At 30.8% G+C, this 12505-nt stretch overlaps 1 protein-coding gene across 1 annotated transcript; it reads right to left on the reverse strand.

Annotated features, from left to right (window-relative positions):
• Nucleotides 1-206: 206 nt before the first annotated feature.
• Nucleotides 207-10379, reverse strand: LOC134256016 (uncharacterized). Its single transcript, XM_062738611.1, has 9 exons — nucleotides 10200-10379; nucleotides 8549-8716; nucleotides 6136-6294; nucleotides 4120-4235; nucleotides 3787-3968; nucleotides 3252-3405; nucleotides 856-2377; nucleotides 593-684; nucleotides 207-353 (listed from the first exon to the last, which is right to left on the reverse strand). The coding sequence occupies exons 1-9, from the start codon at nucleotides 10307-10309 to the stop codon at nucleotides 214-216; spliced, it is 2643 nt and encodes an 880-aa protein (XP_062594595.1). The 5' UTR covers nucleotides 10310-10379; the 3' UTR covers nucleotides 207-213.
• Nucleotides 10380-12505: the final 2126 nt, after the last annotated feature.

A 12505-nucleotide genomic window follows, 5' to 3' on the forward strand; every position in this document is an offset into this window, starting at 1 on the left:
TGCTTTTCTTAATATTTCATTGGAAATGACAGTTAAAAATATGATTTTTCACCTTGTTTACATAAAAATTATGCCCTGAAACACCTTATTTGACCAAGCTAAAGTTATAAAGCATTAATAATGGAATTTCTCAAATTTGATAAATCCAGTGACCTTTCATTTAAGTGTATAATATAAGATACATGACTATAGAAGTAGATATTTGGTTTGTTTCTACAGGAACTGTTTTCTGACTACTTTGTCCTTGTTTCCTTTCTTTTGGTATGTCGTGTGGGTAAGTATAAAGTCTACAATTTCTACAACAGACAGGAAACTTGCTCCCAGAAAAAGCCCCATAGTTCCTCCGATGTCACCTGAAGAAGAAAAAGATAGAAACTCCTGAAGACCTTATTTTCGTAGAAAGAATACCCTTACAATTGTTCTCATTGTCAATGATTTTAATTTCTATCAAGTTTATTTTCTATTGTTTTGATATAATCTCAATTTAAAAAAGAATGTTCAATAAACTTATCAGTATTCGGCAAGTCATTTTGGTTCTTCCACGACTTGTTACAAAGGTACCAATCATGGTGGTTTTAATTTCAGCACTTACACCAAAGAGAGAACATATCGTAGGCTTCTTGCTGATGAATTTCTTCGTAACTCATCTGGCGATAAAAAATGTCTACCTGTAGAAAATTATCTCTGGAAGTGGAAGAAAAAAAATTAAACTAAAAAATTTACATATTGCTTATTTTATTCAATTTTACAGTATATGTATACAAATGACAACGATTATGACACTCTATATTGTAAATGCGTATATTTTTATAAAGAAAACCTGTTATCTCGGTAAAACAAAAAAGCAATTCTCACTTGATAAAACTGCTGTCAATCTTTAGTGATTCTTTATAAGACGTCATTTCATCCACGAAATCGTGTAATGTCGACAGTAATATAGAATCACTTCCGTTCACACAGACAGAAAACTGCATTGTTTCAGCTACTGAAGTATAATTTTCTATCAAGTTACTCCCAATGTCCGAAATATTACCCAAATAATCTGTCCGTCCTGTAAAATTGTAATATTCCCAAGAGTCCTCATCAGAAACTATCACTCTTAAAATGCCATACGCATCATTCTGCATCTGGCTTAACCAATCATATAAGGATTTTTCCCTGGAACGTATTTGTTGAAAAAATAAATCTAACTTTGTGACCAAATGTTGAAAACTGACAGCTGTGAAGATTTCCGAGATATGAAGTTTTGTCAATGTATCATTCAGATAGGCCTCTATAGAATCTCGTATATGTTCGATACTTGTAAATGTATCCCTTTCAAAAACTTGTATGTCGGTCTTCAGAGAAGTTAAACTTTGATTCAGATTTTCGAACACGGTTTTTAATTCGTTCCACTGCTCGTCAAATCTTTGCTGACGTTCTTCTATCTGCCTCAGAGGCCAGTCTATGGTATCAAAATAAAACACACTTCTTGCAAACACCCAATTTCTCATTAAATATCGAAATTTTTCACGACACTCTGTCATATTTGCTTCGTCCATTGTCATATTAAAATAGGCTTCGTCCAATACTTCTTGACAAAACTTAAGAATAGTAATCGTTCTTTCAAGATAAGACCCAAATCGTTTTCCATACTTTCTTGCGTAGCTGTTATGAACTCTTGATTCCTTGATGAGTAATTTTGGTGCAGCAGGAATATTATGAGAACGTGGTGTAGAAAAGAATCTGTAATTGAATATTTGTATTCCAGTATCGTATGCCTCTATCAGGGATGTGAAATTTATCAATGCAATCTCTATTATCCTTTCCCTGTTTGTCAACATGTCTGATGTGTCCTGATACCATAGTTGCCTCGTAGCTCTATCTGTAAAATTTTCATTGGATAATTCTCGAATTCTACTTTCTATAGTCATTATGTATTCAGCATACCCTAGTGCCACTATATGGAAAGTGCGTTCTTCATATGCATCGCGAGGACGCATGAAATTTTTTTGCAGAATATAAGCTTGATATCTGTATAAGTATTCCTTCCAAATATAATGGTCTTTGATTTCTTGATATCTTTTGTTAGCCCCAACAAGGGCTTCATTGACAATTTGCTTCAAGTTAACAAGGACCCTTTTCTGTACCGTTATCATGTCATTTATCAAGCGGTTGTACAGATACTGAACCTTTGAAAATTGAGTTTCCTCATAACGTGACGTAACTTCCGCTCCTTCTAACACACTTTGAGACAAGTTCTTTTTATCGTTGTCATTTAAAAATTTGTTCAAACTGTAGGCTGAAGTGCTGGCATATGATATATCTGTTTCATAAAGTCTGAATTGACATGGAACTGGACAGTCACAGAGTTTTTCAGATATTGTCGGAAATTCGTCTGGAAAAAATCTTTCTTGCATACATATAAATGTATCTAGTATTTCTATACAGACTATAACTAATTACATGTATTGTTCAAAATAAATATTATGGTTACCTAAAATAAATATGATAATCATTAAATGTACATGTATGCTTTAAATTACATGTAGCTGTAAGTATATTCAAAATACACTGAACTTAACTTTATCAGAACAAATGCATACAATAAATAATTTCTTTAATTCATGGTTAATAGATGTAGCTGTAAATTTAAGTATTTTACAAACTACAAAATGTTGTTTATCTCTTTAGATACATCATGATCCTTTAGACATGTACCCATAGAATTCATCCAGCGTGCAGATTGGAGGATATCCTGAAAAAAATTAAATTTAAAGAGATTAAGGCTCTGTCTCCTTTTAATAATTGTTCATTTTCTTGTAAGGACACTTTGTCTCGAAGACTTAGTAGGTTTTTTTTTTTCAAGCTTTTTTATTATTTGGCTGAAAATCCAATAAAATTGTGTTAATTTTTTAAGTAATACCAATTTAAAACTGAAATAAAATTGAATAAACTCAAAGAAAAATTATCTTAATGGTCATTTTGCTAATGTTTTTTTTGTTTTTTAGTGAAATCAGTTTTCAAAATGTGATAATGATCACACTTCAAAGAAATAATATTTTAAATGCTTTATGTAATAATATCAGGAAAACAGTTGTATAGTTAAATATGTTTTCATATTAATGTTATCTTGTGCTTGACAACATTCAAATGAACTTTTTTCAGAATGAATTAAAACATAAGGAAAATTGATGTGCCATACCTTGAAGCTCTATTCTTTTTAGGAAAACATAAAATGCATTCTTTTTAAAGGACAAATATATACAAACCCTCTTTTTCAGGCATAAACAATGACCGACATCCACAGACGGTTGCCGCCCTTTTGGTGAGGCAGTCTAACTGACAAGCTTCTGTCGTATACACATCTACGTACTCCAGGGTTTTATCCTGACAGGTTCCATGGGGAGGTGGGAGATTCGATACCTGTATCAGACAAATACTGCGAAATCACTTATATTCGTTGGGTTTTAATTTTCGTGGTATAAAGAAACCCACGAAGTTATGTGTACCACAAAATGCAATTTTTGTATTCATCAACCACAATATTAAATCCCCATGAATCAATCTATTTTTTCCTCAATCCACGAAAATTTTACCCCTCGGGTTGTTTTGCAAAAGTAAATCTGGACTGGTGATTGTATATACCTTGTGTTAACTCTTAATTAAGAATAATAAATGTATTGAGAATACATTTCAGTATATATCACGGATACGTTGTGAAAAATGTCATTAAAATAATGAGAATACATTTATTGTTCTCAATTTGTAACATGTAAGGCATGAGGAACCAAATCATCTTCCTACCTCTACAATTTTTACACCAACAAACACGTGGGCCCCTGGCGGTATAGCTTGACCGAGTGCGTGGACGCGGGGAATTTCATTTCGATCATGAAGAAGCATCTTTATTCCTGCTGCATCATGAGGTCCTGGCATGTACTCGTATTGTTCAATGTTCAGTGTCAAACGCAACCCATTTTCAACTCCTAAATTATATGACGTCAGTCAAATTAACAAACAAGTCAGATATATTCATGAAGACTGGGAAAATTATGTTTCGATTTTATGTTTTCCCATTGTCATTTAAATTTTTTAGATAAGAGAAATTAATGTACATGATTTGCATGTAAGCATTACCTGGGGATGTAACAAAATCATCAAGTCCGTAGTTTTTGAAAGTGTAACAAACTCCGTGGTCGGTAGCCATCTTATGTATGTCTTCCTCATCAACGACTTGGCCTTTCCAAATACGTCTGTAAAATTATAAATTCACATACTAAGTAAGAAAATCTGAATGCGTTCTAATTTTACAAAAACATTTAACACAGAGGTTATTAAAAAAATATATAAGTGGACTTTTGTCACAACTTTTCATTATACCATCATTTATAGGAAAATTCATGTATGTATATTTAAAAGGTATGGAACTCATGACGATTTTTTGAAGTATTATTAAGATAAAATAATCATTATTATGTGCTTCGAATATTTCATCGTTTGCTCCAATTTTCACATATAATAAAGTAGTAAAATAAAAATTCAAATTTAAATCAAAATTATTTGACTAGCTACAATAAAATAGCCTTTTTTTCTCTGCAGATTATATCAAACTCGGAAAAAATCGGAAAAGGTCACATTATTACAAAAATCGGGAAAGTCACATTTTGCAACTAGGTTTAACCGTTTACAAAATGGATTTTTTAAAACTAATATTTGCTCATAATTTTTAATTAAATTCGAAGCTTTCAAAAGCTACCAATAACGGAGTTTGTATGAAAAATTACACTCATTTGAGATTTCTTAAAACTCTATATCATAATATTTTTATAATATTTTTTTTAAAAATCTTTAATTGTTTATATTTCTAAAATTTTAGTCCATTTATTTGGATTTTAGCTATAAATATAAATTTGTTTAGTTATAGGTTGTAATTTTTTTTTTAACCCTATGCATTCTTCTGTATTAATTTTGAGAAACAGAAAGGAGATATTTTCCTACACCGTCATTCTGTCTAAACTATAATCCATTGCTAAATTCTTAACTCAGTGTACCATTTCTAGCTAAAGTTGAATATATCAGCAAATCTGCTAGAATATTTCATTTTCTTCGTACTCTTACACCACACAGAAAAACCCTTTCTTTCTTCTATTAAGTTTTTTTGTGTGACTCTAGTGCTGTTTGATATCATTTACTTTGTATCTTCAAATAATAAAGAAAATGTTTGGGCCAAGTAAATTTTGAGTCTTTGGATAAAATATGATATGATAAGATATGATAAACTATTTTTCAGGCAAAAAACAGTGTGAAATCTATCTGGGCTTCTTCAATTTGTCTTTATATCCTTGGTGCATTTGAAAAGTTTTAATTCTTAAAATATTAAGGAAAATTATATTTTTATATTCATAGAATATACAATAACAGAAAAAATCTACGAGTTCAAAAATATTGATTGATCTGAATAACTTTCTTTGGAATAAAATTTTATGCATGATATTTTTTTTCCAGAATGTCATTTCGTAAAAGCTGAAGTAATGGGATAACACACTGCATGCTAAAGCAAAAGAATTCTCAAGGACTTCTCTTTTAAATAATGAATAGGGCTATTAGATTTTATCAATGGATTTCTTTTGAAGAAGATTGTCAATGACCGTCTTCTGAATTATTAAAAGGGTTTAGTTGCATGTTCTCAATGTTTCTCTAATGATTAAGATTTTAGAAGGAAAACTTAATACTTTTTTTCATTCGCTCAATTCTGATTTTTAACATTCAAAATTCTACAGGTTTTTGAATAGGATTTATTTTTTAAGCATTAGAATTTTTTAAATTTAAGAAAATCTGTATCCATGGACTGTTTCTTCTGATTTATAGATGAAAAAGTTCCAAGTTTATTCCTATCTTTGTTATGATTGTTTCCCTTCTTTATATTTTCTCTTTGATAACATTATGCAGATACTAGAATTCAAAGGATGAAGAACAAATTCTGAAATCTGCAAAGCATCTGTTCAAAGACGTCAAATCAAAATAAACCTTTCCAGTTTCAATTCTTCATTTTATACATATTTATTTTTAAAAACATACTCATTACTTTTCAAATGGCAGATTAACAGAAGTTTATTATGTACTTATGGGTTAATGATAGGCTGTTCATAATACCTGAAAATGAAGTCATTCCTCCTGTGTGAGGACTGAAGAAAGAGATCGCCGAGGGAAATGTTTTCAGCTGAAAATTGTTGGAGATCGGTGCGGTTGAAGGACTCGGAGTACATCTTTTCTATGAGTCTGTATCGACCAAGTGAAGCAGAAAGTGTCGCTCTGAAACAAATTCCATTTTAGTACCACAAATGTAAAAAAAAAATGCATCTTTTCCATTTTGTATTTTTTTATTTTTATTTTAGTTTAATTAAACTAGTTATCGGATAGCCTTTTTAACTGTTTAATATTTAATGTTTTATTTTGTTTGATTGCCTAACAAACATCTCCTGAGATTTTTCACTTTATTGAAACGCCACCACTTGCTTGTGATGGAGGATGGCAAATTTTACAACAGACCTTATATAATTGCATAAGCCATAAATTTAACCATTAAAATATAAACTGCACCATAATTTACCCAAGTTTTGCAATCGCACACGCAATCAATGTCAATCAATATCCTTTGTTAACACACATCACCTGATTTTCAACTTCACAAAAAGAAACAAAATATAAATACCCCAAAATTGAAAGACTTGCAAATCCTAAATTAAAATTTAAATAATTAATTTTGAGTGACTGCCCTTGAGCTATTTTGGTCAATGTATCTTTATTCTGGTTGACGCAATCCACTTTTTTGTTAGAATAAAAAAGTTTATTCAATCGTTGATGCAACAAAAGCTGATGAAAACTATCAAGCAATAAAAGATGAATAATTAATCTGGAAATAATTCTCTAAACTCATATGAGGCATGACTTAAATACAAAAGTAAAGCATACAAACTTTTATAGAGAGAGTATTAAAATATTTTAATGAAACGCAAGGAGAACATGTACAGCATTCTAACTCTTAAGTCCTCTCATTCAAAACACGTCAGGAGCAGAGCAAACATGGACCTCTTGAACATCTAAGTTGGGATCAGGTGCCATGGAGGATTGAGTATCCAATACCTGCCGGTCACACCCAATGTGTGCTCTTTGTCTTGATCGGAAAAAGTCCGTTGATAATTCAGTATATAAATAATGGCTTAACAATCAATATGAAAAACGTCTGGGCAGGATTGACTTATATTAATGCTAGATTGTATTTCGTGACAAGGCTATGGCATCGAAAATAGAAGTGAAAACGATAACTTTAAATGAAACTGTTTGTATTCTTGTTTCATCAAGTTTTTCGTCAATAACTCACCTCGATAAAGAAATTGTTCGTACGTAAAGCATGATCTTGCGTATCGAATCAACAAGATACATGTCTATATAAACCCCATATGTTGGTGATAAAGGTATATTGTCCAATGCATATAAGTAAGGGAAGTTGGCGATTGAAAAGTTGAAGATATCATGTTTATCATTAAGCTGTATCATTAAGGCTTTTTTCAACAAAATATCTAAATATGAAACAGATTAAGCAGACTCTGTAGCTTTTATATCAAGCTCCTTGGGATATATCGTGTACATATATAAAAGGAAATAACTATTCTACATTGACAATACGCCGTCTATATACAGTATCTAAATGTTTAATTAAAAGCCACAGCCAGTGTTTCTTCTTCTCATGCATAAGATTTTGAATATTAGTACTGTAAAATAACATATTTTCGTGGGGCTTTTTTACAAATTTTGCCAGGAAAACGTGGTTTGAGGAAAATTTCTTGGTCACTCCAAATTTCCCAGGGATTTGATTAAGACAAATCTCGACAGTGTGATAAAACCCTTTTACAGATTAATCATAATGAATCATAAAAACTATAGTACTTATGTATGTAACATTTTACATTTCGTGGTGGACATGAATTTGTGTGTCTCGTCATACATCGAAAACAACGTAAATTAAACCCCACAAAAATTTGTAATTTCAGTAAATCCTTAGTTTCATTAGAACACAAAAAGGTCTGCTTATAAAGGGCCATTAATTTCGACATATTGTTGAGGTCCGAGTCTGCGAAACCCACAAAATGTTATCAACCAGTAACTCACGCATCTTTTGTAATTTTCAAATTTCCAGAAAATTCTATCTAATTTTTAAGCATCCACACCTGAACTACACCATTTTTTGATAATATTATTGTACAGTACTCCTGTAGTCTCTTCCTCTCTGCTGTTGATATTTTCGTGAGGAGAAAATGAAAGGGCTAGGTAGAACGTTTACTGCAGTCCGCCTGGTATCTTTATTTGTAAGGATTTTGGAATCAAATATAAGTATGGTAATTCAAATTCATTTTGGTTGTTGAGAGTATTATAATTACATCGTTAATAGCATTGGTAGTCATTTAAACATCCCAATCACTAAAAAAATAAAATATTTGTGTGGAAGTAATTTTATACCTTTTTGTACATCGGTTTTATGATATTAAAAATCAGCAAAGATTCTTACTTGTATGCGTTTTGGTTACAGATAGTGACTGCCGGAAACTCCAATGACCTGTTGTAGTTGACTTTTACATTAACGGTGACGGGGTATGAATAAAAGTATATGACTCTGTCCACTATCTGATAAATCAAGACAGCCAGACAAGCGAGCAGGAGTAGCAACCAGAATAACCTGAACAAAAACAGAAATGTCAAAGGTTTGTTTCATAGCATTATGGATTTTCAATCATGTCTATAACATGACAAATTGCAGCTCTAAATCTACACTGGTTTGAAATTAAAAGAACAGTTCTAAATTCAATAGTCTGTAGAAATCCAATTTCGTTTTATTCTTTATTTTGATTTAAAAGTATTTTTTTATTCGAAAGTAACGATACATTGAACAATAAGGAGTATAATAAATATACATTCAAATGATTCTCAATCAATTTAATGAATTTGCATCATTTAAGATTTTTAACTAAATCGATATTAGAATTTCTGAAAGATAGTAATTCTATTTTATTTTATCATCATTAGTTTGTATCTCATAAAAATTTAAATAATGTTGTTCCAAAAATGTGATCCTTGATATAATCTTTACAAAAGAGTAGATTAGATTAGCAAATAGGCCAGAAAGACGAATAGATGGATGGGAGAGGATATCGCATATCGCACAATAGGGGAGCATTCAACAACCGAAATAATTGCAAAATATCCTGTGAGTGTTGTGTTGAAATAAACCAATTATGTGCAAAAAGCGTCATTATTTTATTTAGAATATATTCCACTTATAATTCAATAGCAGCTGCTGGGGGGAGAGGGGTGTTGTGAAATAATATGCTCCGAAAAAAGTTCATTGTTTTGTTGTATATGATAACATTTTTGAAAGAGAGGCACGCGTCAAGCCTGATGTACGATTTCATCTTTGTAGACATAAAATTACGAAAATCTTTCAATACAACTCAGCTTCTGTTGTCGGCTTTGATAAACATCAAACATTCCTGATCCTGAGAGATAATCCGTCTTCAAAAAATTCAGAATAACCTGAATTTGAAGGAATTTGAATGAATTTTATGTGAACTGAAATTGCAAAAAGATTTTTTTGCTTTCATCCTGCTTGCAATTAAAATGTATTTTTTAATGTTACAATTAATCCTTGTAAAAGGTTGAATGTTACCAAAAAACAAAACCTGGGATGGAATATGGTAAATTATACCAAGTTGTTACTGAAATGGACTGATGATTGGTGGAATATGGAAAAAGCATACTTCCACAATTTATCATTGACAAATACTTTTTGGTAATAATTTTTTGCTTGTTGTAATATAAACTCCTGCCCTAAATACATAACATCATTTATTTAAAGACTTTTGGCACACTTCTTTATTGAAATCTTAATACATGTATTTTTCTTTTAATATTTATAGTCATTTGTACAGAATGAATAAGATAAGTATTTTTATGCTGTGAAAATATAATGATTTTCCAAGTACTTTTGTTTTAATAGGCTAGTATATCATTTTTTTCTTCAAAATTGTACTTTCTGTCCAACAGGAAAACTTTTTGTATACTTATTTCTTCACACATATAATATCTTATTATATCTATATTATATTTACTATAACAGCACTAAAATTTTTACTTACCTTTAAAACGAGAAGAAAAATAATTACCTTCTAGGTTTATTTGACAAAGGATCTGTCACGAAGTGCAATCCGTGAAAAGACGCATTGTTTCCATACTCCTGTAGGCTGCTGTGAAAGTCTCTGTATCTTTTAGACATAGCTGCTGATGACTTCACGCTTACTATGCCTTTAACTCCGCAGTTCGGTGTGTATGACTTATCAAAATCATCCAAGCAATTCTTCTGTCTGGGTTCCATCGTGTGACACTGAAAATTCAAGTAAATGGACATTAAAGCAACATTAATCAATAATTAGTTTATGAATGTACTTAAACTAATGATCCGCAAACACGTTTAATCCTTTGTATTCAGTGATGAGGTATGTAAGATAATTCAGCTAACAGGAAAAAAGTTTCTTTCCTAATATCACGCACCCATAAAAAAATGCATGTACTAGTGGATGTCTAATGTTAAATTCCATACCGGTAGTTCATAATATTAGATAAAATCAAAAGCTTTCAAAAATAAAAACAGACAAAAACCTCAGTGTTTTGATTGTGATCCGTCCATGAGTCAGAAATGATGTTAACTGTAGTTTTACTGATGGGAACAATTGTAAGCTAATCATGGAATTAATATATACTTCAGAAACGATATTTTATAATCCACAAACGTACTTAATCTACGTAGCGTTGTTAAGCTCATTTTTGTGAATTTGGCGCATTATAAAAATCTATTAGAAGCATCACTGGTTAAACGATGAATCCCTTAAAATAAAGATATACAATCATGTATTAACTTTGATAACCTCATTAATAAATGCAACAGAGTCTGAATTTTGTATGTAAGTGCTCCTCTTGGAGAACTAGTGTAAAGAAATTTTAAGGGCACCGGGCATTATCCAGATCAGATGGCACGTTTTAAGACTTGATAATGAGAAATCTCGTTCCTTCTGAATTAAGGTGTGGTTTGAGGAGAGGGAAAAATAGTAAATATTAATAATTATTTGTACAATTTTGCGAATTTATGTTTGGGAAACTCTGTCATTGCTTGATGATAATTTTGCAGTTATTTAACTTCGTTGTCATTGTCTATTTTATACAAATATTGTTAAGGAATGTTCCACAGAATAAAAAAAAAATTACTGAAGTAATTCTAACAATTTAACCTTGACCTTCTTTGAAAAGATTTATATGGACAATGCCTACGACGAATCCAATTACGTACTTTACTCGTACATAATAAATTACTGATTAAATTAGATTAAAGGTATGAGATTCCTTCATATCGATATTTTAATTTTCATAGTCGTTTGCAATATTTGCCTTATATTTAAGTATAGGCTGCCACTGCACGAATGAGAAGTATAGAGTTACAATATTGAAGGGAAAGACTTTTGTCCCATGCAATGTCATTCTTCAAAAGGGGAGGTCAAGGTCAAGGAGGCGGTAAGATCGGTCCCATAAAAACTGAAATTACTCGTTTTAAAACTTTTTTCTCGATCTGCAAAAAAGATACAATGATTACGGTTATTGTTCACAACATTCTCGTTTTTGGTAATTTGAGTTTTAAATATTTGAATTAAAAATCTAAAAACTTAAAATTCTAAAACCTGTTTGGAAATTTGAAAATTTAGATTTTTGAACTAAAATATTAAATTTCAATATACCAAATCAATTTGAGTTTTTGAAATTAAGATATTTGAACTAATATATTAACATTCTAAAACTCAAAATCATTTTAGACTTTTTACACGGACCGTTAGCATAGTTCAAGATGTGTAGTAGAAAGAAAGCCATTATTGATTTTATAAATATATATAAATTCAGATAAGTCCAGGCCTAATAGTGCATTGCTTAATTTAAAAAAAAAACCCTGCTCAAATGCACTCTTCAGAATTACTCTTTGTCGGAATTTAATTTTAAAATAATTTATAAACTAATTAAATTACAAACTATAAAGTTCACCTTGTGTTGATAAGGGTGTACTAAGCAGCAAAGAATACTTAAGATTTCTATATTTTACGCATTAATTATTCATGTTACAAAAAATTTATATTCTGTTGAATTCTTTAATATTCCCTATCAACTTAATAAACTTGCACTCAATTGAAGGAAGCACATTTGATTTTCAAGACTGCTTGCTTTCGTTTTTGGAAATGTGACTGGGGTTTTACGCCACATTCTGTTGAATTCTTTAATATTCGCTATCACTTGCACTCAGCACATTTGATTTTCAAGAGCTTGCTTTCAATTTGATCAATGTTTAAACAGATGCGGGTTACTGACAGAAAAATTGATGTTACGTGGATTTCAACTAAGTAAACATATCGTAAATTCTATTATCATAGACCCC

Source organism: Saccostrea cucullata, unplaced genomic scaffold (genome assembly GCF_032062105.1).
Source record: "Saccostrea cucullata isolate Sc308-1 unplaced genomic scaffold, CSIRO_AGI_Scuc_v1 ctg1086, whole genome shotgun sequence".
NCBI classification, from domain to species: Eukaryota; Metazoa; Mollusca; class Bivalvia; order Ostreida; family Ostreidae; genus Saccostrea; species Saccostrea cuccullata.